Here is a 26584-nt window from a genome sequence, read left to right as displayed (position 1 = left end):
ATCTGGGATATATCGTTTACCAGGGGGACTTGAAACTGGAACTTTTGCAAATGGTGAATTCTGACCAATAATAAGATACGCTACGGGTCAGTTTCTTTGTGGATATACTAGCATTCAAAGAAACAAGAACGTACAGAGGAATGCTAAGATACGGAAAATCTAAATTGTTTCCACCCTGGAAGTAATCCCAGAAGCTCTCGTAAGTCGTGGAAATTTACTACTGTGAAGAACCGTCTTCCTTTCCGGAGTCTCGTTCCTTCACAAAGGTGTTCTCAAAGTCAAGGCCAGCATCTTGACGAATGATACCGTACCCAGAAGATGAATCCAAAGGCCTGCCGCCATGCGCATCCGAAAACTCCTTCGCCCGTACCATATTTTCCAGTGCCACCTCGGCGACCTTTAATCTAGCACCGACATCGTTGGCATAACTGATGCCATGCTGAACGTCCTTGATACCGAGATTCAAGCTGGACTGAGGGGCTTGACCTAGACGATGTTCTTAGCAAGAGGAACAAAACTCGGGGATTCTCAATTAATGCCATATTCATACCTTCCTTTGGAATGTAAACACCCTGTGTCATGCGTTTTGAGCTAGAATACATCATTCCAAAATTCAGCTCAAGCAACTTTTCAAGCATGTCTGTTCCAAGATCGCTTTTCTCCGCTAGTACATGGGCTTCTCCCACAATCTCCATTGCTCCTGCGACGATGAAATTACTAGATAATGTTAGTAAGAGACTATTATCGTATATCTACCGCAATCTCACCCCAGAGTCTTGAGAAGAGTAGCCTTCTCGGGCTGATCCGACACAATCATGACGTCCCGAGCAATGACATCTTTTACGAACGGGGTGATTTTATCAATGGCTTGGCTTGGGCCGCCCATCGCCATTAACACCGTACCACTTTCCGCAGCTGGGGTGGCTCCGAAGACAGGTGCTATTGTAGTATATCAGAAACTGCAAATTATAATTTTGATCTGGGTTCACTTACCAGCAACTAGGGACGCATCCCTTTTCTTTAGTTTTTCACTTGTCTCCTTCGTCATATTAGGATGGACGGTGGTAGTATCCACAAACAACTTGCCATCAATATCTTTGACAGCCAATATTTGATCGAGGACAGAATTCAAAGCCGCATCATCACTGGTCTAGTATTCAATGTCAGTGACAAATTTTCATTCGAGATCTGGAAAATCTGCCAAATGAGATTCCAATTCATACTCACAGATATGAATATCAGGTCACATTCGGCGACAAGCTGTGCGATAGACTCGCATCCAATAGCCCCTAGTGATTCGAGTGGCGCACCGCGAGATGCTGTCCGATTCCAGAATCTTAATTGAGATTCTGTGGTTTGGAGATATCTTTGGACATTTTGCGCCATTGCAAGTCCCATACTCCCGAGCCCTAGGAGGAATTAGAAAAGCCCGATTGAATTTTGCTGCATTGTCCTACCTATCCACCCAACGACTTGATTGTTTGATGCCATTGTTAATGATTTTTTCGTTTGTAGCTGTTTCCTGATACTGCTTGAGACGTGCAATTTGTTATTTAACGTGTTGTGAGATCTCGGATGTGACCCGAGTGATGACTCACCAATAATACGCCCCCGGGTGAGGGTGCCGAGGACTCTGGGGTAGGTCTCGGGGGCCAAAGCATCCCTATATAGGGCCTAGTAGACGAGAGGGTCTATGTACAACGCGAGTTGTGTATAAGGATGGGTATGCAACATATCACTCTAAGACATATGTAAAATAAATTCTCTCGATGATTAAAAGACATCCCACAGAAAGTAACAACCGCTGTCCGTTTTATTGCCAAACTTCTACATCATCGTATTCTTCACAGGATGCAACAGCATAGGTGGTAAGCAGATCGATCGATTATCTCTCCTCCACTGCCAGGTGTCAGCACTAATTTCCGTGAAAAGAAAGCAATCTTACCTCATCTGCGTCGCCATTCCCCAACCAGGCTTGGTAGAGCCTCCCGGAATATTCCGAATCGAACATGTAGGTCATATTTTTCAGAATATCATGATGCATATCCCAGGTCCAGATACTGTCACTCCCAGCACTGATAGCACCGGGCTCGCCTGAGTTTGCACGGCGGTTCAATTCCTGAGGATTCCATTCTTGTGCATGATACACTGGCTGGGGAATCTGAACCGACTTCAGCCCATAGTACAGAGCCCAGGAGGTTGGAGACATTTCTGAACCTAGACCCAGGCCCCTTTCAGCAAGATCAGTGTGCATCATTCGGAGTACGCGTGCTGAAAGTCGAGACATGGCAACCGGGGAGGCTCTACGTGGGGTGTCTGGTCCTTGAGTGAACTTGTAGATCATATCACGCATTGGCCAGCCTGTATTCGCCGGGTTGATCTGTGGAAGCCAGGTGATAACGTCTGCTTCCTCCCCGACACCCCAATTCGATGTGTCTATCTCCACTGTCGGCATGGGTGGTGGAAAGTGCGTCTTCTTTGAGACATTTAGACCCTCCACTGGCACTGGACCCCAGATGGCTGGATGATCCACCATAGATTGATCTACCATGTTGTTGAATTCATCCCAGGTACCATGGACAACAGGGATGTAGAAGTAAGAGTTACGCTCCCAGAGGTGTTGCCGGGGTTGATGTTTCGCGAATGCAGTTGCTTGCTCTAGCAAATGATACAGATGTCCAGTGTACCGGGCATCCATCTCAAATTGCCAGATAAAGTCGTATTGTTGATGCAGCTGTGAGAAGATCTGCATTGGCTGGAAGTATTGGTACATTGCCCTATTTAATGGTGAGCATGGCTGTCCATACGATAACAGAATGAAACCTACTGATGGACATCGATGGTCGGATACCAGTCCTCCAGGAGCTTCGTGTTGAAAAATACTGCAAGCCCGCGAAGCTCTTCTGGAAGGTACTGCTCTCTGAGACTATCCATAGCAACATTGTCCATTGAGTCGGGTAATGTTTCGTCCTTCGCATCAATTAGGAGGATGACCTCGTACTCTGCACCCGAAAGAAGAGATAGTTCCATAACCATAGCGCGGATGTTGTGGATGTCATTGGTTGTGTACTTCATCTCAATCGTTGAGCGTAGAATAACAGCTGTTCTGGGATGGAAGCGTGGTAGACGAGTCTTCCGATGACGTTTATTCTTCAGCTCGTGTTTCACTTGTTGGGTTTGCTGTTTGTGTAGTGTGAATTTCTTCGGCTCGAGATTCAACATGTTGTATCTTCCGTGGTTGCGCTCTAAGCACGCCCGTTGCAAGGCATCCCAGTTGACAACTTCCCAATTCTTCGGCATTCGAGATGCGACATCCTCTTGTGTTTTCGCTTCATAGCCATATGCGCCATATCGGGAAGATGGATCGACACAAAGATCCCTATCGAGGTTCCACGCCTCATACGAACCGAATATGGGGCTAGGGAATTCTGGATATTGTGAATTGGATTAGTGTCCTGCGATAATATTGCTCAAGTCACAAACCTGACTGATTCCAACGGTATCCTTTCATCGCCGTGTCTTCGTTCTTAGGATCCAAAAGCGCGCCATCAGGGCCAACACACGATTTGTAGGACCCTGTCCACTTTTTCTTCCATGCGGCGCTGTTGTAGTCGGGATATGGATTATATGGGACAGGTCGTGACGCGGATTTCTGGCTATCTTTCCCAAGACGCAACCGGGGTATGTGCTCGTTGATCTGTGGACGAAGCAGGATCGTCACAAATACCAAAGATGCGATGAGGACTATGCCCAGCTTCTGGAGAGCTAGGTCAGTACCTCTGAGCAGCATCGCGATTCCACGAGCCGACAGATAAGAGAGCGAGAGAGTGTGTATGTAACTTCCAAATTCGACTTGTGCGTGTTCACGTGGATGTACATAACGCGTTGACATGGGAAGGCGCACGCCAGTGTCAAAGATCAGAGAGCTATACACACTCTAGGATTAATATGTGTTGAAATGAGTTATTACACTTGGTGATACGTCGATTAGGTGAACTACACAGGGTCTCAATTGGCAATGGACAAAAGTTATACATATAACTGGGATGTTAGCCCATAAATAGCATTAAAACTTCACAAATTTTGAGGTGCCTATACATGGGACATATCCAAACCACAACGCCCGGAAAAAGCACTATTTAACATGCACAAATGACCCGAGCTTTAGTTCTTCTCGCCCTTAGCACCCTTCTCGCCCTTCTCAAGCTTGCGTCTCTTGGAGCGGAGCTTGGCGGACTCATCAGCAGTCTTCTTGTTCGAGTACATCATCTTTTCAAGCAGCTTGCGCTTCTTCCGGCTCATCATCATCTTCTGTCTCTCGAGCTCCTCATCCTCGGAGCGCTTCTTGGCAGCCAACTTCTTGGACTTGGATGACCTCTTCTTGGCAGCTTCCTCGGCGGCGGGGTTAGATGTGAAAGGCAGACCAGCGGCTTCGGCCTCGAGCTCCTTCTGGTGCTGAGTGCGAGCAGCCTCGTCGTCATCTTCGGACTCGGATGCGGCTTCCTCCTCAAAGCCACCGAAGTCTTCGACTTCTTCCTCGGACTCCTCATCGCTGTCGTCGTCGGTTCCGGCGACATCCATGCCTCCGTCAACGGACTCAGCCTCAGACTCCTCAGCAGGCTTGGCCTCGGCCTCGGGCTCGTCCTCCATCTCCTCGTCGCTGTCAGAGGCCTCGGCGGCAATCTCAGCTTCATCTTCCTCCTCCTGATCGGCGAGGGAGGCGCGGGGATCGTAAGCGCCGCGAGTAGCCTTAACCCAAGGGCTCAAGTGGGGTGGCAGGGTGGCACCGGGAGCGTAGAGATCAGCTCGGAGAAGCTTGCCCTCGTTAATGCAGTCCCAGACCCACTGGGGCTGGATGTAAGTACGGCCAGGGATGCGGCTTCCGGGCTGGACCTTCTGGATGGCGTTCTCATCGGCAGCAGGAATGGCGGGGAGAGATTCCTGAGGAAGTTGGGGACGATCGACAATTTGGTGAGTGATGCGGGGGTCGGTCTCGTCGTGGGTGAAGGCTCCATCGCCCAGAACGGAGGCCCATCCAACGCGCTTGCAGCCGAATGAGCGCAGAATGAACTCGAGGGGAGCCTTGGGCGCCTCACGGGAAATATAGAACACGAAGGGGGCGAAGAGTGCACCGGCCTCGTTGCCGCTCATTCCGGGCTGGGGGAGGGTATCGGCTTCAGGGGCGGCGGGCTCAAAGCGGTCGAAGGTATCGGTTTCCTCATCGGGGGTGCTGTCGACCATCTCCTCATCCGCGCTCTGGTCCAAACCAGCCTTCTTGATCACCTTGTCAACCTTGGCTTGAAGTTCCTTGGAAACTTCCTTATTGGAGTTGCCGTTGGTCTGGGCCTTGCTAGCCTCAAGAGCCTTAGGCACCTCACCCACTGCGCGGCCCTCAAGAGTGAAAGCTGCCAACTCGGCACCGTTCTCGTCGCTGCGGGTATCGAACTTAGGAGGGTATCTCAATCCAATCGAGGAGTACAGGCGGAAGTTGACAAAGCCCAGCAGGGTGGTGTAAAACTCGACAAAGGTAGCCATGATACGGTAATCGACGTCGCCATTGACACGCTGAACGAAACGGTATGGCACGAGCCACATGATATCTTGGCCCTGAATAGTGGCCTGATAGTAGATACCCTTAATGGAAAGGAAAGATCTGCGCAGAGAGTTGGTCATGATCAGGTAGTGCTGGAACTCGTGACAGAGACGCTGGCAGAGCGCAACGGTCTTGGAGGGAACATGGTCGGTGGAGGGAAGTGTAGCGAAGAGGAAGAGAAGAGAAAGAGCGTCGTCAAGATCACGGAGGGCGTCGATAAAGGTCGGGTAGCGCTCTTTAATGACATGGTCCAAAGTGAGTCTCGGGGCGTGATTCTTTTCTAAACGGGAGGCATCGCTGACTTCTCCACGGCCGAGGGAGCGGGCGATCTTCTTTGCGAGTGACTTCTGATCACGGAACTTGTTGAGCAAGGGCTCGTGTAGCAGGTACTGGATGTCCTTGGTGTAATAGAAGGTCGTGTTGGGCGTAGACGTCTTAGAAGCCTTCTTCTTACTACGGGGCTCGCGAGGGTAGATACCTGATATCGGAGATCATGTTAGCATTGCGATTCAGATGACATAGCCGTACAAGAGGCAATTACCCTTGAAGATGCATAGTCGGCGGAAGTCAGGCAAAGAGATCTGAAGTTTGCGCACGGCCTGAGTTCTGGTAATGTAGTTCTTGGCTGCGCCAGAGGTACCTGAAAGGAGTGTCAGTAAATTCAATTGAAATTCCCGGTTGATTCCAACATACCCTTCTTCTTAACTTTGCCCATGATGAAAATTGGTTGTCAAAAGATCTAAACGGACTGCTGATAAGAAGAAGAAAATTTCTCGATATCTTTTTTTTCTTACCGCAACAAAGGTGGTCCGTGCTCGAAGGCGGAGAGCGTTGGATCCATAGGGACCAGCTGGAATTAAACAACTAAACTCTCAACCCCCCGTCATGGCTGTAGACCGACGGAAGATTGCTGTGTTTGGCGCAGCTTTCGTGCTGCGTCTACTTCTTACATGTTTTTTTCCTTCATTGCCTGATTTGTTAACGGGGAGAGCTGAAATTTCAACACCCGTCAATAGTTTCAAACGCCGTACGTGTCTCCGACCTGACTCCGCATTTTATAAACTAATTGTGTATAGTGCAAGAGGGACTATTCTTGTACACAAGAAATGTGTCGCCTTATGATGGTGGCGTCTTCCACCAGGTTTGTGGATCTACATCACTCCGATTCCGTTCCTTGAATTGACAAATCCGAATGATAGGCACCGCTTCTGTTACCTCTGTTTGCTCTACTCCCAGATGCGACAAGCTCGCCCTTACCAACATCAATCTTCTACTTCCTTGTCGACCTCTTGAACGCGTACGCATTGGTCAATATCTCTGCGTCGGGCCAATCGGTCAAATCAAGACTACACTCCGCGATCCGAAAGCATGTCCGATGGGATGGAGTATCTGTTGCAGCATGGTATGCTTCTTCTGGCCTACTTAACTATATTTATATCTATATACTTACCACGGGATAGGTTTTTGTTCAATCCTTTCACTATTGCGACATGTTTAGCGCGGTCAACCAGCGTGTTTACAACATCAGGGATCCTCTTCGCCGTTTCCAATGCAGTCGGTGGAAATAGTATCAATGCGATGCTAGCCCTGGGATTTGCTTCATACCTGTCTCTATACCCGGCGCTGTTATTTATCCCGTTGGTCTTGTTATGCTATGACCGACGCTTGGAGAGACCAAGCCCACCCAATGTTGGATCTTTCATTGTCCAACACGGCGTCCTACTGCTAGCCAGCGTGGCAGGCCTGCTTGGCCTTTCATGTCTCATTACCGGCAACTTCTGGGAGTTTATCTCGGCAACTTATGGTTTCCATCTTTTGGTTCCAGACTTGACCCCCAACGTGGGGCTGTGGTGGTACTTTTTCATTGAGATGTTCGACTCATTTAGAGAGTTCTTCCTCGGCGTTTTCTGGCTTCACTTGGCTAGCTACGTGGGGGGTCTCACGGCTCGCTTCCGCAGCCAACCCCTATTCGTCATTACCTCGCTCTTGGGTGTCTTTGCGATCTTCAAGCCATACCCTAGCATCTCGGATGCGTCGCTATTCTTCGCATTGCTGCCATTGTATCGCCACCTTTTCCCATGTGAGTATCTCCAAAATTTAGTATGTCTCAGAATCACCTTGACTAACCGGCCACAGTGATGCGCTATACCTTCTTCGCGGGCGCGGCAATCTTGTACTCTAGCCTCCTCGGCCCGGCGTTTTACTACCTTTGGATTTACGCAGGATCAGGAAATGCCAATTTCTTCTACGCCATCACCCTAGTCTGGAGTCTGGGTCTCTCCATCCTCCTGGCCGACACTGTCTTCGCCGCTCTCAGAGACGAGTGGGAGCAAGAACAGCCAGAACGGGTGGGCAAAGAAGTGCGACAGGTGTAATGTATATTGACTTCTGCACATCATTATTCTCATATCAATTATTAGCATTTCATAGCCTTAGCCCTTAACAAAGACATATCCAGCTATTACAATTTCAATCTCTTCGACAAGATCAAATAGTCCACATCCTTGATAGTCCCATTGCGCAACTTGCGCGGTCGGGGGGAATACCCATCGATCTCATATCCAAGCCTGTCATAGAACCGTCGAGCAACCTCATTCGACTTGAAAACCGTCAGCATAGCCTTCTCCAGACCGACAGCACGACCGATTCGCTCCATCTGACCCATAAGCAACTTCCCGACGCCCCGTCCCCGTGCTGCTGGCGATAAATGGATCTCGTAGCAATAAACAACCTCCTTTCCATCCTCGTAGGTAACCATAAACGATAAGAAGCCTAGCACAATGCGCGAAGCAGTACCAGATGATGAAACAGGGTCATCGCTTTTCTTCAGTGGAGACGCAGCATTGTTGTCGACGATATCGCTCTGCTTCTCCGGATGTCCGCTAGAATCACCAGAATCATTCGGCCGCAGAATCAAATACTTCATATCGGGCAACTTCATCTCTTTTAACTTCTTGGTACGCGACCAGCCTGCACTCGACGCGATGTAGGCTTCGCTTGATGTTTGCTCGATTAGATTCAAACAAGCTTCCAGATCAGCGGTGGGAATCGTTGCCGCGGAGTAGACGTCCACGTTTGGCGGGAGGGTCATATCCTGCTGGGCCTGATTTTGGGATAGATGGGGTTGATCAATCGCATCATTTTTAGCTTCTTCTGCTTGCGTAGGTGGAGTCACGTATTGAGCGATGAAATCGTCAATGGATAGTGCGTTGGTCCGTTCGACCAGTGGCACTTAATGGTCATTAGCACGCGTCGCTAATTACATACAGTCGAATCAAGCAAATCGATAAAAACAAGCTTTGAGGCTGAACTACCCTTGCCAGGTATTTACTCACTTTTGCTCGAGACGCGTCGGGTTTTGGTTCGAGGTTTAGCTTTTGATTTCGTGATTCGGCCTTCTTTCACGGACTGCATGTTTGATGGATATGTTGAAGGATATTTGGTAAGTTCCAGATTATGTGCTGGCTTGGATGTATGAATTTTGGGATAGCTGAAGAATGTTGTGGGCCGGCGACCCCGGACTTTGACCGTTGACGGGAAGTATAGCACAACTTTTGGTTTCTCTCGAGAACTTCAAATTATTGTCCTGGTAGATTTACTTCCAAAAGGTTTCCTAATAAAATTCCTAATTCTCATAGCTAAATGTGTAAAACCATCACATATAGTGTGAATAATGTATAAGGTGCTTTATGTATTCCTAATTTTGTTCTTCTTCCTCTCTTATATATTTCAATTCCTTTTGCAGCCAACAACAATAGGTCCCGTCTTCATATTCTTGTCATTAAATGTCAGATTCTTCTATCTGCCTCCTTCTCCTTCCTCGGTAACACAACCCCACTATGCCTGCCAAGTCCAATGACCTGAATGGGTGTCCTGGCAGCCCTAGCGTCCCCAATGGCATTACGCTCTGAAAAGATAACGATGTACTCCATAACTAGACCAGACAAGAAAATCCACCGAAGATTTACCTATCTAGGTACTTAGTTTTGTTGAATTTTGTTAATAATCCTTCCGTCATCCACTGGGTGGATCTGTCGCTCAAAACAGGCATACATACGTCAGGGACTCCAATATAAACTTGAACTCTCCTCAACCCCGTAATTATTTTGTGCACTGTTTTATATCCATTTTCTACAGCAAGATGTCTCCTTCCACCATGAAGCAATGGGTTGTTCAAGATAAGGAACACGACTTCGACGGTCTTGTGTACAAGGAAGCTCCTGTTCCGAAAGTCGGAGAAAATGAAGTCTTGGTGAAGCTCCATGCTGCGTCGCTGAATTACCGTGACCTCACTATTCCAAAGGTACGGCCTTGAGAAAAATGATATTTTCGACCTCAATTGAGTTGTCTGCGCAAGGCTACTATGGCATAACCGAGTTCTAACTTCTCTCACAGGGCATGTATCCATTTGCTCTCAGTCTCCCCGTAGTGCCCGGTTCTGATGGCGCGGGTGAGGTCATTGAAGTGGGACCAAAGGTCGTTGAATTCAAGAAGGGCGATCAAGTTGCAACTCTCTTCAATCAGGGCCATCAATACGCCGAGATTGATACATACGCAGCCGGTACTGGCCTGGGTGGTGTGATCGACGGTACCCTGCGCGAGTATGGTGTGTTCAATGAACAGGGTCTTGTGAAGGCGCCGATCAATCTCGATGCCCGCGAAGCCAGCACTCTTCCTTGCGCAGCCCTCACCAGCTGGAATGCACTATATGGTCTGAAGCCTCTGAAGCCCGGCCAGGTAGTTCTCGTGCAAGGAACCGGTGGTGTCAGTATGTTTGGACTCCAGGTTAGTACATGACTCATCTATAAGCTGTCAGCATTGACTCAACCAACACTGCTTATTTTATAGTTCGCCAAAGCTGCTGGTGCGACAGTTATCGCAACAACCTCTTCTGCCGAGAAGGCCAAGAAGCTCAAGGCGCTCGGTGCTGACCACGTCATCAATTACAAGACCGAGCCCAACTGGGGTGATGCTGCACGCAAGCTGACCCCTGGTGGATCTGGTGTGGATCACATCATCGAAGTGGGTGGTAGCGGAACTCTCAAGGAGAGTTTCAAGTGCATCAAGTTCGAGGGTATCATCAGCGTTATTGGGTTCCTTTCCGGTGTGGACCCAAAGACACAGCCTACTGTTCTGGAGACATTGAGTCACATCTGCACCGTGCGTGGTGTTTATGTTGGTAGCAAGGCTCTCATGAAGGATATGGTCCGAGCCATCGAGGCCAATGACATCCACCCTGTGGTGGATGACAAGGTGTTTAGCCTTGACCAGACCCGGGAGGCATATGACTACATGGTAAGTTAATTTGTTCGGCGAGGAGTGGTCGGATGCTAATGCATTGGAATTCAGTGGGCCCAGAAGCACTTTGGAAAGTTGACCATCAAGATCAACTAAGGATGTAAATAGGCGAGGAAGGTGTTAAAACATGTGAGTATATGTGAGGATTTGTACAAAGGAATCTAGGAAAGTGCGAGAGAAAAGGAAATTAAGCCTAAATATTTATGACCAACAGCAGGTGGCCTAGTGGTAACGCAACAGTGTGTACCATGAGGGAAGTGCCCAAGATCTTCCACTATCTAGCTGTTCCGGTTCGATCCGTCGAAGCCGTGTTTATTCCTTCTTTTTTTTTTTTTTCTTCGTCCTTTCATTTTTATTATTATTATCATCACCTTTTATCCTCATCTCTTAAAAAATTCCATAAGGTGAATATAGTTCAGATCGGAAGATTAATGTCCCGGTACCATATTACACGTGACCTAGATCTCTATATGTAACTAAACGTACCGGATTTTCCTTGGCGGGTGGGGCTTTTCTATTTGATCTGCCGCCGCTTTTATGAGGGTGCTCAGGCTCAGGCTCACTGAGTAAATGTTAGCACCGACTCAGGTCAGTGATCATGCTCAGTGAGTGCTCAGTGAGTTGCTCACTCAGTGTCCAATCAGTGCGCAACACTGATGCACTGAGACCACCGCAAATTATACCTAGAAGGGATTAGCCCCCACAGGGTCGTTTATCCTATGATAGTTACATAGTTCGTTCACAGCATTAAAACCCTCAATTTTCGGAGCACTACATCTTGTCAAGCAAATACGTCATAACGAAGGGGCGTAGGAAGGAGCGGCGAACTCCATCTGTTTCATTGTATTGTGTAAAGGAAAAGCGCCCTAGAGGCGGAACCAGGGTCTTCATATACACTTAATTTGTCTCGAGTTTCTTTGATGGTTGCTAGGGATCGACCGTGTGATCATCCTGACGACTGCAAGTGTCTGAAAAAGGACTCGGAAGCTAGCTGAACATATCATCGTGACGGGCACGATTTAGGGACCGCTGTCGATGCCTTACTACTTCCTCACGCTGACTCTGGATTTTTCTCCCCTGAATCCATTTCTTCCCCTGATGCCATGTCCCCCGAAGCGCTTTCACTCGTCCCCCGCATGTCTGACGTCATGAAAGCGCTCCCATCTGGTGTCGTAACTCGCATATTCAGCCGCCTAAAATATGTTCAGCTCGAAGCTGAGAAGATCGCAGAGACACTTGAAAAGGATGAGGAAGAAAACGGCAACCAGTTCCTTGTTCTCCTTAAAATAAGCCCCCGCATCTCCGAGCGACTCTTCGAGGACCATGATTGCCTGAAGGGCGTGAACTACCGGTTTGAGTTTGAAGGTGATACAGGTCTTTTGCGCGTGATACCAGGTTATCGCCATGAATACACCACTACGGGACTCCAGCAGAAAGTCACTCTGCAACTGGCTAGCATGGGACTAAATGAGCAATATCGTTGGGGCGGAGCGACGCGATATAAATCCCCATTGCGGGAGAAAGAGGGAGACCAAGTGTTCAGCCCCTTTGCACGTTGGCCGTCTAGCACCAGCTTGCAATGGCCCACCGTGGTTGTTGAAACGGGTGTATCTGAGAGCCTATCAAGACTACTTCAAGATGCTAGATGGTGGTTCGGAGCCTCTGATGGAGAAGTTCGCATAGTGATTATCATATCTATCAAGAAGACCGCTGTACATTTTGAACAATGGCAGCTTGCTCCACCCAATGCCCCTCGACCCTTGACCAGAGCCTACATTGACAGCCTCCGCCGGAATCCCAGTAAGGTGCCACCCCTCCTCCAACAGCCGTTCAATATGCAGCAGGCATATTCATGTGCTGAAGTGGATGTGACTAATACCACGGTCGATGGTGCCCCAATGACAATACCATATTGTGCTCTATTTGACGTTCCTGTCCGACCACCTAACATGCAAGATGTTGTGCTTGATGCACAAGACTTCCGTTTCATCACTGCAGTCAATTTCTCTTGATTGCTGATCTTAAGGAGATCAATTAATTTGAAGAAAGGAATTGAAGGTTTTCGACCGGAATAAATGGAGATGGCGGAGTGGGAAGAATGGCTGTCTTCCAGAGAATATCAATAGGATAAATTGTTTCCGAGAATTCAATGGATAGTGGAGACCTACAATATAGACTATCCCAGTGTCTCCGCTATCTTTCTATGGTATCTTATGAAGTTTTGAGAATGAACTCGATATTTGAACTTGTAATTTGAGATAACATGTCGATTTTTGAGAATTAAAGTTGATATGAGCATTCTGGTTGGTAGACAGGGCAACAGCTGATAGCTTCCCCGCTACTTCCCCCCTGCAGGAGGTAAAACCAACCACCTGCTTGCACAGATTCTCCCTGTTACACTTAAACGCGTTTTCTATAGTCTCTTTGAAGATCACTCATAAATAAACCATTTTTGTTACTTATTTGGTTCCGCTGGACTCCTAGTCCAACACCCTACCTTCAATGCAGGTCAACAATAGAGATATCCCCTCGACCCTCCCAATCCAGGGCCCCAGCAAAAATAATCGGCAGCAACTGGCACCATTTATTCGCCCAGCTCAAATGGCCATGTTTGCACGGATTACATCATATCCTCCGCTAGGACAAATTACTTGCCTCCAGCCGGCCCAGAAGGCATTACGGTCTGAAGAAGATGCGGTGAGTTTTCCAGATATGATGATCTTTGATATCGCCAACTGCAAGTATTGAGCCAACGATACAAAGTTATACTGACATGCTCAACAGGTGCGTTTCACAGTTACTATTGAGTCCAGCAGCTCGTTTCCCGCACAATCATGGGAAGCGCAGATCTGGCACAACATCACTGGCCTCGAATGGGAATCTCTGCCATTGCAGAGATGCAACCCAGATCATGCAGTTCTTTTGACCAGAAATGAGAGCGAGTACCATTACCATCGCTATGTATTCTCAGAAGAAATATCCCTGCCACCCGCAGGAGGTCATGCACGGTTCACCGTCCGATTTCGAACCGGGTCAGACACGGAATGGCAGTGGGCTAATGAAAGACACCATGTGGGAGACGGTGAAATTGTATATAGTGCACGCCATTCTGATCTCAACAGGGCTGTGTCTATGCAAGTCCCTACACGAGATCCCAAAGAACAACTGGAGAAGTACATCGCCAATCTTCATGATGACTTGCAAATCGAGTCACGGCTTAGTGAAGCTCCTGGGTCGGTCCTGTGGGCCCTTTCTGGTGATATAGATGCAGTTCAAAATGGATCTTCAACCGTCAAACGACTCACACTTGGCACCCCTTCAACGGTGGTGAGGTATTTATCACTGGTACGTGTTTGGAGCCCATGGCTGGGTCCTAGACATGGAAAAGACACCTTTAGACTTACTGAAGATGCTATACTTTGCTCTTTTCTGCGTGAAGACGGCGTGAATCTTGTTCTCCTGGCTGTTTCAGGAGTCAACGATGTTTTGACTGTGTTTCAGTCAGGCGAGAACAATGAGGTTGTAATCTCCGCAAAGAGTGACAATTCGGAAGCTTCAAAGTTCCATGTGCTTGTCAGCGCCGCAGAGAATTTTGAAGTTGCCGTGTCTGCAGTAGTTTATGAGGCACGGAAAGTGGTCAGACCATTTTCCAATACGAGTGATCCGGATTTGGAAGATTCGGTCCCATTATCTCCCCCTGGTGATGATATGATCCTTGTCGAGCACGACCCAAGTGCACAGTGGATGTCTGAGTGGTTTGACGGTCTCACATATTGTACATGGAATGGACTGGGACAGGACCTCACCGAAGAGAGGATCTTGCATGCATTGGATTCATTAAAGGCAAATGGGATCAACATCACCAATCTTATTATTGATGATGGTTGGCAGGCAAATGACAATGAAGGGGAGTCCCAGTTCAAGCAAGGCTGGAAGCATTTCGAGGCACACTCAAAAGGGTTTCCTAAAGGACTAAAACATACCGTGGGAGCCATTCGCCGAGCACACCCCAATGTTGAACATATTGCGGTCTGGCATGCTTTGCTGGGTTACTGGGGAGGTATATCACCGAACGGGGATATTGCTGAAAGATTCAAAACAAAGCAAGTGAAGATCAAAGATCCTGCCGCCAATGGGCCCATTGCAGAGAACTTGCCAGATGGAACAATTCTTGCCATACATCCCGATGATATCAAGCGATTCTACGATGAGTTCTATAGCTACCTTACATCTGTCGGTATAGACTCAGTCAAGACAGATGCACAATTCTTCCTCGATCTTCTTGAAGACGCAGAGGACCGCCAGCTATTCATGACTTCTTATCAAGATGCATGGTCTATCGCATCACTGAAGCACTTCAACACTAGATCAATTTCTTGCGGATCAATGACACCCCAAATAATCTTCCATTCACAAATGCCCACCAATAAACCGGCACTTCCACTGCGAAACTCTGACGACTTCTTTCCTGATATTGTTGCCTCTCACCCGTGGCATGTATTCTGCAATGCTCATAACGCACTATTTACTCGCTATTTGAACGTATTACCAGATTGGGATATGTTCCAGACAAGTCACGCATACGCATCATTCCACGCCGCAGCACGATGTGTTTCAGGAGGACCAATATATATCACCGATGAGCCGGGCAAACATGACTTGACCTTGCTCGATCAGATGACTGCACCTACCGTTAAAGGAACCACAGTAATCTTGCGTCCGAGTGTCATCGGACGCACGATAGACATATACCATGACTATAACGAAGGCCGTGTCCTGCGTGTTGGAAGCTACACCGGCTGGGCCAAGACCGGAAGCGGAATCATGGGCCTTTTCAATATTCAATCTGCCGAGGCCTCGATCATAGTCTCATTGATGGACTTCCCAGGAATTCACGAGGACTCCGAAGGCCATTATATCGTGCGTGCACACAGTAGCGGTAAGATTTCACCTCGCATGCGGCCATTAACCAAGCACTCCCTGGTATCAGTTGTTCTGGAGCAAAAGGGCTGGGAGATTCTCACTGCGTACCCCACTCGGTCGTTCTCGTTGACGGGAAAGCATTGCAGCCACTCCACCGGTGGCTGTTTGACACATGTGGCTGTGCTGGGACTTTTAGGAAAGATGACTGGCGCAGCGGCTGTAGTGACTTCGGATGTATCTGTTGTTGAGAACGGCCGTTTACGACTCGATATTAGCTTGAAGGCGCTGGGGACTTTGGGGATTTATTTCTCGGATCTTCAAGACAAAAGTATTGAACAGAATTTCATGGTTATGATTCTGGGACGTCCAATCCCACGAAATACAGTCTGGAAGCAGGATGGAGAGAATGGTAATGTGCTGGCAATTGATGTATTGGCGGCATGGGAATCCATGAAGTTGGACAGTGGATGGAGTAACGAGGCGTTTGTACAGGTTTTTGTGGGTTGAGCGAACACCTCGAAGCCGATCGACTTTGGACTCTACCATCGTGCTTTTACCATTAGAGATAGTATCATTCCAATACAGCATCTTTTCTCTACACTGGACCTACATACTTTTATATACTGCTCTGGCCCTAAGCCCTAAATACATGCTCGATCCGGAAGCTGATCAACATGTCAGAGATAAGGGCCGCATTATTGATGTTCCGGACTTATCGAAAGAATCTCGGACATCTGGAGCTATTGATCGTGTCTCGGCTTGAGTTCATTGCGAGCCGTTTCAATAATCTTCGCATTCACAAACCGGTCCAATGCGGCCACAGTCGGCATCGCTTGGCCAAGCGCCATACCGAACCCTTCTCACCCCCCGTCGAGCCCCATGCGGAGCGCGCAGCTTTGCCGCAACAACATCCATTCCGCTGCGCGGTCACAGCAATCGGCCAGTATTGTCTGTTTCACAGCCAGTGACATGCTTTCAACAGCAGAGATGGATTACATTAAAGCATATTCAGCGTATGAAAGACGGGGAGAAGGAGTGGGCTGGGTTCGCAAAGGAAATCAAGGCCGGGAACAGGAAGAACTTCGCGCAACACCTAGAGGAGCGAGGCTTGATTCATGATGTTGTCGGGTATGTTACATTGCTATATACTGAAGTTTATGAAACTGCTGCAGAAATCTTTTGAATAGCTTGCTAATTGTCTTCTCTGGATTACAGTGAACGGGACTTGTTACATAAGGTCTTCACGGAGAAACGGGCTGGAATATATGTTGGAATCGACCCAACTGCCCCTTCAATGCACGTTGGACACATGCTTCCTTTTATGGTTCTGGCCTGGGGATACGTCTGGGGATTGCCTGTGACTTTCCTAGTAAGTTGCCTGCAAATTGAAGCCCAATCGAATGTCTCAACTAACACTCTATAGCTCGGAGGTGCTACTTCTAGAGTCGGTGATCCCAGTGGGCGCCTCAAGGGCCGAGACGCAGTCCATTCTTCAATCCGCAAAGCCAACATGGCTAGCATGCACATGCAATTGAAGAAGTTGGGCTCGAGCATTGAGCAGTACGGCAGGAGACATGGACACGAGAGAAAGCCTATGTGGAAGCGGGCATTGACAAACAACAACACTTGGTGGAACTCGATGCCCTTCCTTGAGGTGTTGAGAGACCTTGGCGCTTTCATGCGACTTGGTCCCATGCTCGGCAGAGATACGTAAGTTTGGCAGGTCTGATGGCGTTGTTGTCGAGGGTTTACTGACTTTTCCTACCAGTGTCAAGACGCGATTGAGCCAAGGAGATGGCATGTCGTTTGCTGAATTTTCATACCCTCTTCTCCAGGCCTGGGATTGGTGGACGTTGTTCCAAAAGGGCACTCAAATCCAAGTCGGAGGTGCCGACCAATATGGAAATATCCTATTTGGCATGGAGGCTGTCAAGTCAATTAGCCGAAACACCGCCGATGAGCAACTGCGCAACCCATTAGAATCAGAAATCGATCGGCCGATCGGTTTCACTACGCCGCTACTGGTAGCTCCATCCGGCGAGAAGTTTGGAAAGTCTGCTGGAAACGCTGTCTGGCTTGATAAGGACCTGACATCCACATTCGAACTTTACCAGTTCTTTGTGCGCACACCTGACGATGTTGTCGAGCGTTACCTCAAGCTGTTCACTTTCATCCCCTTGCCTGAAATCGCCACCATCATGGAGGAGCAGAACAAGGACCCTTCCAAGCGCGTTGCGCAGCACAAGCTTGCGCATGAGTTTGTCGAGCTTGTTCATGGCAAGGTTGAAGCCGATGCCGTGGCTATGCAACATCGCCAGCTTTTCCGTCCCCGATCCTCAACTGCAGAGCCCACTCCTCTTCCTAAGTCATCCGCTCCTTCCTCTGGCCACCCACAATCTCCCACCGCTGGCTTCCAGACTCCTCAATCCGGCAACCCATATGCACCTCAAACAAACTGGGCCAACATGGGTGATATCAAGGTCACCCTTCCCGAGTCCCTTGTTTTCAACCAGCCGTTCAACAAGATTCTGTGGTCAGCTGGCCTGGTTTCATCTAAGAGCGAGGGTCACCGAGTCATCATCAACAACGGCGCCAAAGTTGGAAGCCGTCCTGGTGACAGTGGTCCCATGTCGGACCAATTGTCTTTCACCCCCATCCGGCCGTGGGAGGCAGATAAAACAAAGGAGTTTGTCCTGAATGGCAATCTCTTAATGCTCAAGTTGGGCAAGTGGAAGCTCAAGGCCGTTCACATTGTGACCGATGACGAATTCCGCGCGCAAGGCCTCACAGCTCCTGGATGGGAGACTGAGTCGATTGAGCCGGCTGAGCCGACTGAACCGACCAAGTCGGAATAAGGTGAATCTCCACTAGATCTGTAATTCTACAATATCCAATCTGTACAATAGTATAAATATTATAAAGTCATCCCTTGAGACAAAATCCGAGTAATAGTGGTGGAAGACAACCTTGGAATATTGCGGGTGTTCAATAGTGCCGATCATTGGACAGGTCGAGTTCCAGAGAAAGTGCTTTACGCGTCGACGCGATCCGCGCCTTATCTCCACCCCGTTCCCAGTTCCCTCACAACTCCCCTACCATTGTTGAGTTGAATGTGTATCTTCATTTAGTCTCAATTGCTTTAATGTTATAAAAATATGGCCAAACCATCGGCCTCATCTCCGTCCGCTGCGTCATCGCCCGCGCTCAAGCGCGCCACCCCCAGCACCCAGAACATGCGAAGCCAGAAGTCAATTCTTGGTTTCTTCCAAAAGTCCTCACCAGCGACTCCCTCGAATAATCGAACGCGAGAACCAGCATCATCACCCGCCCAGAGAGCCTCCGAGAAGCGTGCTGAAAGCGCTGTCAAGCCCACACCAAAGGAACAAAAGCGAAGCTTCTCAAGCTTTGCACAGGATCTGAGCCCTGCACCAAGTAGTGATCTTCCAGTACCAGAGGAGGAAGAGGAAAATGGTAGTACTTTAAAGGTATATTGATCTGAAGTTCTGCCGTTTGTTTTATTCCTTGACTCTGACCGAACTCTTCACTCCTCAGACCACCAAGGAGGCAGAACAGGATTCCACCATGTCGCCTTCGCGTAGGGTACGTGTACCATCTAATGTCCCAATTGATTTACCCTGCTGACTTATCTGATTAGGGAAAAAAGAAGGTGAGCTACAAGGAGTCTGACTCTGAGGGCGAGGATGACGATGAGGTTATCTTCCGTCCGAACCGCAAGGACCGTGTCTCCAGCCGTGCGACCAAGAGACAACGAACTGAGCCGGAAAGCGAAGATGAGTTCAAAGAGCCCGAAGAGAATGGAGGATACTCGGACGATGGTATGGTGTTCTGTTGGTGGTTGGTTTTGCGTACATGACTTACGAAGATACAGAAATGGACGATTTCATCGTTCCAGACGACTCTGATGAAGAGATAGCCACGTCTTCCAGCAGGCGGAAAAGACCTGCCACACAAACAGCACGCAAGCCTACCTCTAAATCCTCATCCGTTCCTGCTCCTCCCCCACCCGACGATGACATGGATCTCGATATCCCAGAGGGAGAAGGTTCAGCTGGAACCGCGAAGAAATGGGCGTTTGACCCGGAGAACACAGAACCCCGGAAAGAAAGAGCCGCTGTGGCATCTACCAAGACAGCATCCAGCGCGAAGAAACCAAAGGCCCACACTAAGGAGCCTGAGCAGCGCTATCCATGGCTTGCTAATCTCAAGGACATCGACGGCAACCCTAAAGGTCACCCTGACTACGATCCGCGAACCGTTTACATCCCTCCGCACGCATGGTCCGGATTCTCGCCTTTCGAGAAACAATACTGGGAGATCAAGCAGAAATTCTGGGATACTGTCGTTTTCTTCAAGAAGGGCAAGTTCTATGAGCTTTATGAGAACGATGCTACCATCGGCCACCAACTTTTTGATCTCAAGCTCACGGACAGAGTGAACATGCGCATGGTTGGTGTTCCCGAGATGAGTTTAGATCACTGGGCGAACCAATTTGTGGCCAAGGGCTTCAAGATTGCCCGTGTAGACCAATCTGAGTCCGCGCTTGGTAAGGAAATGCGCGAGCGAGAGGGCAAGAAGCCTACCAAAGAAGACAAGATCATCAAGCGAGAGCTTGCGTGTGTCCTTACGGCTGGTACACTGGTCGAGGGTTCCATGCTTACAGATGATATGTCCACTTACTGTGTTGCGATTAAGGAAGCGATTGTGGACGAGCATCCCGCGTTCGGTATCGCATTTGTCGATACTGCTACGGGTCAATTCTTCCTGTCTGAGTTTGTGGACGACGTTGACATGACCAAATTTGAGACTCTTGTCGCGCAGACCCGTCCTCGGGAATTGCTACTGGAGAAATCTTGTGTTTCACAAAAGGCTATGCGCATTCTGAAGAATAACACAGGACCCACCACTATTTGGAATTTCATGAAACCTGGAAGGGAGTTCTGGGAATCTGATGTCACAATTCGTGAGCTTGAGGCAAGCGAATACTTCGTCTCCGTCGACGACGATAATGTCACAGCCTGGCCTGAGACTCTGCGTCATGCCCGTGAGAAGGAGTTACTGATGTGTGCATTCGGTGCCTTGGTTCAATATCTGCGAGTGCTGAAGATTGAGCGGGACTTGATCACCATTGGTAACTTCACGTGGTATGATCCTATCAAGAAGGCTACAAGTCTTGTACTAGATGGCCAGACCCTGATCAACATGGAGATCTTCGCCAATTCGTTCGATGGCGGGTCCGAGGGCACTCTGTTCCAGTTGCTCAACCGATGCATCACGCCCTTTGGCAAGCGGATGTTCAAGCAGTGGGTATGCCACCCTTTAATTGATTCAAAGAAAATCAACGCGAGATTGGATGCAGTTGATTCACTCAATGCGGATCCCACTGCTCGAGACCAGTTCTCTTCCCAGTTGACAAAGATGCCGGATCTCGAACGACTTATCTCTCGTATCCACGCTGGCAACTGCAAGGCTCAAGACTTTGTGCGTGTCCTGGAAGGATTCGAGCAGATCGATTATATTATGGGTCTCCTTAAGGACAGTGAGACTGGCTCGGGCGAAAGCATTATTGGTCAATTGACAACTGCGATGCCCGATCTTGCTTCCCTGCTTGGATACTGGAAGACCGCATTTGATCGTCCAAAGGCAAAGGAGAACGGGATTCTTGTTCCAGAGTCCGGCGTCGAAGAAGACTTTGATAACTCCCAGGAGATAATTGAGCAACTACACCGGGACCTTGACGCCATCCTGAAGAAAGCTCGTCGTGATTTGGGGTCGTCTGCCATCTGCTACCGGGATAACGGCAAGGAGATCTATCAATTGGAGGTCCCAATCAAGGTGAAGAACATTCCTAAGGATTGGAACCAGATGTCTGCGACCAAGCAGGTCAAGCGATACTACTTCCCTGAGCTCCGCAGCCTCATTCGCAAGTTGCAAGAGGCTCAAGAAACCCACAGTCAAATCGTTAAAGAGGTTGCTGGACGGTTCCATGCCCGGTTCGATGAGCACTACAGCACATGGCTGGCTGCTGTTAGAATTGTATCGCAGCTCGACTGCCTCATTAGTTTGGCCAAGGCATCCAACGCCATCGGTCATCCTAGTTGCCGACCAGTGTTTGTGGACGATGAACGAAGTGTCCTCGAGTTTGAAGAGCTCCGTCACCCTTGTCTTCTTTCCTCTGTTGAGGACTTTATTCCAAACGATATCCAGCTGGGTGGCAAGCACCCCAGCATTGACCTGTTGACTGGTGCCAATGCGGCCGGAAAGTCTACAGTGCTCCGAATGGTGCGTTCATCCAATTCCCCCTTTTGTTTTAATGATTTTGCTAACAATTATAGACCTGTGTTGCTGTCATCATGGCCCAAATCGGTTGCTACCTTCCTTGTCAGTCAGCCCGACTGACCCCAGTCGACCGGATCATGTCTCGACTAGGTGCAAATGACAACATTTTCGCTGCCCAGTCAACATTCTTTGTCGAATTGTCCGAAACAAAGAAGATTCTTTCTGAAGCTACTCCCCGCTCACTTGTTATCCTTGATGAACTCGGTCGCGGAACTAGCTCTTATGACGGTGTCGCCGTGGCCCAGGCTGTACTCCATCACATCGCCACGCATATCGGAGCCCTGGGCTTCTTCGCCACTCACTACCACTCGCTAGCTGCCGAGTTTGAAAATCATCCCGAGATCGCACCCAAGCGTATGGCCATCCATGTTGATGATGTCGAGCGCCGCGTGGCATTCCTGTACAAGCTTGAGAAGGGTGTTGCAGAAGGCAGTTTCGGTATGCACTGTGCGTCTATGTGTGGTATTCCAAGCAAGGTCATCGAATGTGCCGAGAATGCTGCCAAACAGTGGGAGCACACTAGTCGGCTCAAGGAGAGCCTGGAGCGCCGTAAGGGCGGTGGTCTCGTCGGTCTGGGCTGGTGGAGTGATGTGGCCTGGGCCTTGCGTGAGTCTGTCACAGACGAAGACTCGAATGCTGGCGATGTCTCTGATCGCGGCTTGGATGTCTTGATGAAGGCGATTGAGGCACTTTAGTGATTGAGATACTTGTTGCTTGGTTCCTCCATCTTCATATGTAATGTGGGTTCATGATATTTGTCTTTCACTTCGACTAGCTATCGTGCTAGCTTCTGTTTTTCATATGTTGTTTTAAAGGCGCCTCGGGATCTGTTCGGTTACCTCGTCATTCTTTGCGAATCTACTTTCCTATTCCTATGAATATGCATTACTTCATAGCAAAACATGTTTTTATTCCAATCAGCCTCAAATCCATCAAGTCTACCAAACTAGGTCATCAATGTCATCGCTCCTCAATTCCTTCTTTTCTTGCTCTTTTCTTGTTTCTTGTTCTTTGGCGCCAGAAGATAACCTGCCAGCCGAGCAACACACAACACATAAACTGATATCACCACAAATACGCAGTCGAACAATCCAGCAGTTTGAACATAGTCCACACCTACATGTAGGCGCCGGCTTCCATCTGGCAAGCATAGCACCAACCACTCAATATCATATCTAACGAGTTTCACGCTCCTCAGACTCCTCGTATTCCTCATTATCCTCATCCATAGAATCACCACCGCTATCATACTGTGTGTTCCTCGCAGTACGCCCATCTGTCTTCGGTCCATCTCCCCCCAGAGTAAGACCATCCATAGCTTCTCCAACGACGTCTTTGATCGGGGACCTGGCGTGCTCATTGGTTTTATCAAGCCTCTTGCGATTCCCATTCTGGGACCTAGCCTTGGACGAAGGAGCCTTAGCAGATGCTCGAGTAGAACGGTGTCTGACTTCTTCATCAATGTCACTCCCGTTGTTCGAGGTATTAGCTAAACCACTAGCTTTCTCAAGTCTCTTGCGCTTGACGCTGTCACTAGCACGGGAGGAGTTCATCTCTGCCGATGACTCGGCACTTTCTTCTGTGGATCTATCTTGGAACTCGGGATTTCTGTCACGCTTCACGCCACGCTCGTGTTGTCTGCTCGCACGATCTGTCCGGGTGGACAAGGACTTGATGGCTGCGTTGAGAGCACTGTCTCCCTTGCTACTCCTTCCAATTGCGGAGGGCCTGGTATAACTGTGCCTTCTAGCATGCTTGGTATTCCGGTGTTGGATCCTGGGAAGTTTGAAGTGCGGTAGGGACTCGTCGACCTCGCTGTTCTCGTTATCGCTTTCGCTTTCAGTCGTTTTTGTGCCTTTGTCCTTGTACTTAGCCTGGCCTTTGTTCTTGATTGCTTGATGGATCTCTGGAGAGTCGATCTCTGATTCAGAAGACTCTACTGTGCTTCCTTCATCGGAGCCATCTGGTAACAACATTGATGTCTTGTGCTTTGGATGCTTTGAATGCTTTCTCTCGGATGTATCCTCTGTAAAGAAGCCATTTTTTTGTTTGGTTAAAGTCGACAAAAGACTCAAATCAGTCGAATATAGGTTGAGCAGGTTTCTCATGGCCACTCGATGTGCCTTTGAAGCATACTTGGGGCTCACATTCGTCAGATTCGCCAGATTCTCGTAGTCGATTTTCTGAAAGTCGTTTAGTACAGGCTAATATTCAGAGCATACTAACGAACTTGGAAGTTAATGGAAAGGTTGGCAATAAGTAGGTACTTCATATCGGTTCCGCTAAGTGTTAGCCATCCAGGGATGTTTGACATATTTCGGAAAAGCATCTTGTGGATGTGAGAATCAACAGACGGAGTGTGTTGAAGGAATAGGAAGGACAAAGGGAAATAATGGATAATTTATAGAAAGTCATGCACATATTTGCTAATTATGCAATGTAGCTTTTCATTGGGCAAACATACGGTGCGGCCATTCTCATTCAAGAAGGCAAACTAGATACACCTCATACCCTGTAATGTACAGTCAAATCAACTTCTCAAATACACAGATACCATAAAAGGTTCTGTGAGAAGTGCCCAGTCAATATCCTTGGGAAAAAGAAATGTAACAAAGACCACTATTTCAACCTCTCATTCCCCGTCGAAGACATGCGTAGTTGGACATTTAGTCGATAGGCTCAGGCTTGATAGACTCAGGCTTGATGTCGTCAAGATCGTTCTTGGTGTTGACAAGATCCTGCTTGAGCTTCACTACATCTTCATCATCGGATTCAGCATCGATCTCGATCTTCTCGGGAGTCTCCCGACTGTTCTCAGATTTGGCCTCGGTCTTGACCTCAGGCTCGGGCTCGGGCTGTGATTCCACGACTTTCTCACGACGCTTCTTCGCGCGACTCTTGGGTGTAGCCTTGTCCTTTCCAGCGGCTTCAGTCTGCTCGCCTAGGGTGTCCAGCTGATCCTCGAACATCTTTTCCAGCTTGCGTTTGACAGATGGGAATCGGCTTGCTGCCGAGTTTCTTTTCATGTTGGTCAGCTTTCCGAGCTTGTCGGTGTCCATCTACATTATAAGTACTGTGAATTCGAGTCATGGATCAAATGTTAGAAAAATGGGGATACCTTTCCCGCGGTGCAGAGGACACTGGCCATGAGCAGCTTCATTTCGCCAGCTGTGAAATCACCGAAGTGTTCGGGTTTCTTCTTGGGAGATGGGGTCGACATTGTGTGAGTTTGTAGCATATTTTGCGGTATGTCTACCGATGGATGTGTTTTTTGTCCGTTTAATGAAAAAGTGTCTTGTTGCGCGAAGGCTCGAAGATGGGTTGTTGTGGTGAAGTGTGGAAGAGAAAGAATGCGATATGTTGTGGGATGAAGAGGAAGCAGCGTTGATTTCACTTTGTCTACAGAAATAAGAACCGTGTGATATTGGACTTGAAGTCAACTGGCGACATTATCTCCCTTGAATCAACCGACTGGTATTTCACTACCATTTCAATTACGGATCTTCAAATTCTACATAATTTACAATGAAGGAAGATTGACCCTCGGACTGACCTTGTAAAGTGCAGATTTCCTTGAACCTCGAAGCTAGGTGAATATGGCAAAGTTGATCATTGGTTTCGTTCTGGATGTTCTTTCATCCTAATTCTCAGTGTCCTCATCATGTTCATCCACGTGTTCAGCATCTTGTTTGTCTTCCTCAGCTTGCTCAGCTTGCTCAGTTTGCTCGTTTTTCTTGGGAGTCGCTCCAGCTGTTCTCTTCTCCTCCCATCTCTCGAGGCTGCGTCGAGCATTCGTAAAGACCGTTCTAGCTGAAGAGGGCGTAACATGGTTAAGCTCCCCAAGCTTCTTCCAGTCAACCTGTCCAGAATGTTCATGTTGAGGTCAAATATGAAACTCAATAACACCATTTCCCACTTACCTTGGGCTTTGGCATGCACAGGTATCCCATCAGTAGGTGCTCCGTCTGACTCGGGGTGAGTCCCAGGGTCTTCGCGAAGTCGGGTTTCTTCTTCTGCTTCTGAGGGGAAGACATGATTGCCGTTGATGGTAGGCAGTAATAGAAATCGAATAAGTGTCTCTTGTAGATGTTGATGTTCAAAAGAAAAGTGTTTGTTGAGAAAGAGAAAATGTCGAAGAGGGAACCTGAGATGTTCTGGGAATGAATCCAGAGAAGAATCGCAAGTCACAAGGGACTCGAATAATTCACCATCCAAATTTCTGGTGTTTCATCAAGTGATAATTTAGATGAATTGAATGAAATAGTCTCCCTAATGGCTCATTTTATTGTAGTATTTGGATATATACATTGAAGAGCTATATGTCATAACCTTCTAGGATCTACCTATGCCATGGACTTAGTTGTCTTTGCTGCGATAAATGTTAGTCTAGAATTGCTTTACCAGTAGCTATAA

General features: G+C 48.4%; 12 protein-coding genes across 12 annotated transcripts; 6 read left to right on the top strand and 6 right to left on the bottom strand.

Annotated features, from left to right (window-relative positions):
- Positions 1-217: 217 nt before the first annotated feature.
- PGRI_007850 (uncharacterized protein) lies at positions 218-3790 on the bottom strand (the record flags this gene model as incomplete). The annotated part of the gene is made up of 9 exons (XM_040788498.1): positions 218-486; positions 551-717; positions 768-939; positions 994-1150; positions 1228-1409; positions 1599-1674; positions 1946-2777; positions 2828-3428; positions 3484-3790. The coding sequence occupies 9 exons, from the start codon at positions 3788-3790 to the stop codon at positions 218-220; spliced, it is 2763 nt and encodes a 920-aa protein (XP_040652270.1).
- Positions 3791-4164: 374 nt separating this feature from the next.
- Positions 4165-6308, bottom strand: nop7 (mRNA-binding ribosome synthesis protein NOP7; the record flags this gene model as incomplete). Its single annotated transcript, XM_040788497.1, has 3 exons — positions 4165-6071; positions 6135-6233; positions 6287-6308. The coding sequence occupies 3 exons, from the start codon at positions 6306-6308 to the stop codon at positions 4165-4167; spliced, it is 2028 nt and encodes a 675-aa protein (XP_040652269.1).
- A 170-nt stretch (positions 6309-6478) lies between these two features.
- Positions 6479-7968, top strand: PGRI_007830 (GPI-anchored transamidase subunit GAB1; the record flags this gene model as incomplete). Its single annotated transcript, XM_040788496.1, has 5 exons — positions 6479-6620; positions 6670-6734; positions 6793-6995; positions 7054-7673; positions 7730-7968. The coding sequence occupies 5 exons, from the start codon at positions 6479-6481 to the stop codon at positions 7966-7968; spliced, it is 1269 nt and encodes a 422-aa protein (XP_040652268.1).
- Positions 7969-8054: 86 nt separating this feature from the next.
- Positions 8055-9007, bottom strand: PGRI_007820 (N-terminal L-serine N(alpha)-acetyltransferase NAT4; the record flags this gene model as incomplete). Its single annotated transcript, XM_040788495.1, has 2 exons — positions 8055-8824; positions 8929-9007. The coding sequence occupies 2 exons, from the start codon at positions 9005-9007 to the stop codon at positions 8055-8057; spliced, it is 849 nt and encodes a 282-aa protein (XP_040652267.1).
- A 727-nt stretch (positions 9008-9734) lies between these two features.
- Positions 9735-10987, top strand: PGRI_007810 (zinc-dependent alcohol dehydrogenase family protein; the record flags this gene model as incomplete). Its single annotated transcript, XM_040788494.1, has 4 exons — positions 9735-9896; positions 9989-10378; positions 10442-10888; positions 10943-10987. The coding sequence occupies 4 exons, from the start codon at positions 9735-9737 to the stop codon at positions 10985-10987; spliced, it is 1044 nt and encodes a 347-aa protein (XP_040652266.1).
- A 1007-nt stretch (positions 10988-11994) lies between these two features.
- PGRI_007800 (uncharacterized protein) lies at positions 11995-12903 on the top strand (the record flags this gene model as incomplete). The annotated part of the gene is made up of 1 exon (XM_040788493.1): positions 11995-12903. The coding sequence occupies one exon, from the start codon at positions 11995-11997 to the stop codon at positions 12901-12903; it is 909 nt and encodes a 302-aa protein (XP_040652265.1).
- A 490-nt stretch (positions 12904-13393) lies between these two features.
- Positions 13394-16321, top strand: PGRI_007790 (putative raffinose synthase protein Sip1; the record flags this gene model as incomplete). The annotated part of the gene is made up of 2 exons (XM_040788492.1): positions 13394-13588; positions 13676-16321. 2 exons carry the CDS (start codon positions 13394-13396, stop codon positions 16319-16321), a joined length of 2841 nt encoding a protein of 946 aa, XP_040652264.1.
- A 304-nt stretch (positions 16322-16625) lies between these two features.
- Positions 16626-18669, top strand: PGRI_007780 (tyrosine--tRNA ligase MSY1; the record flags this gene model as incomplete). The annotated part of the gene is made up of 4 exons (XM_040788491.1): positions 16626-16942; positions 17030-17183; positions 17238-17524; positions 17583-18669. 4 exons carry the CDS (start codon positions 16626-16628, stop codon positions 18667-18669), a joined length of 1845 nt encoding a protein of 614 aa, XP_040652263.1.
- Positions 18670-18969: 300 nt separating this feature from the next.
- On the top strand, positions 18970-22866 carry PGRI_007770 (mismatch repair ATPase MSH6; the record flags this gene model as incomplete). The annotated part of the gene is made up of 5 exons (XM_040788490.1): positions 18970-19299; positions 19367-19414; positions 19470-19650; positions 19704-22114; positions 22168-22866. The coding sequence occupies 5 exons, from the start codon at positions 18970-18972 to the stop codon at positions 22864-22866; spliced, it is 3669 nt and encodes a 1222-aa protein (XP_040652262.1).
- Positions 22867-23346: 480 nt separating this feature from the next.
- PGRI_007760 (uncharacterized protein) lies at positions 23347-24500 on the bottom strand (the record flags this gene model as incomplete). Its single annotated transcript, XM_040788489.1, has 2 exons — positions 23347-24354; positions 24402-24500. 2 exons carry the CDS (start codon positions 24498-24500, stop codon positions 23347-23349), a joined length of 1107 nt encoding a protein of 368 aa, XP_040652261.1.
- A 337-nt stretch (positions 24501-24837) lies between these two features.
- Positions 24838-25391, bottom strand: PGRI_007750 (uncharacterized protein; the record flags this gene model as incomplete). The annotated part of the gene is made up of 2 exons (XM_040788488.1): positions 24838-25230; positions 25290-25391. 2 exons carry the CDS (start codon positions 25389-25391, stop codon positions 24838-24840), a joined length of 495 nt encoding a protein of 164 aa, XP_040652260.1.
- A 420-nt stretch (positions 25392-25811) lies between these two features.
- On the bottom strand, positions 25812-26205 carry PGRI_007740 (uncharacterized protein; the record flags this gene model as incomplete). Its single annotated transcript, XM_040788487.1, has 2 exons — positions 25812-26030; positions 26092-26205. The coding sequence occupies 2 exons, from the start codon at positions 26203-26205 to the stop codon at positions 25812-25814; spliced, it is 333 nt and encodes a 110-aa protein (XP_040652259.1).
- Positions 26206-26584: the final 379 nt, after the last annotated feature.

The sequence above is a fragment of the Penicillium griseofulvum genome (assembly GCF_001561935.1).
Source record: "Penicillium griseofulvum strain PG3 chromosome Unknown contig_79, whole genome shotgun sequence".
NCBI lineage: Eukaryota > Fungi > Ascomycota > Eurotiomycetes > Eurotiales > Aspergillaceae > Penicillium > Penicillium griseofulvum.
The sequence above is the reverse complement of the archived record's forward strand: the minus strand, read 5'-3'. Positions and strand labels throughout refer to the sequence as shown.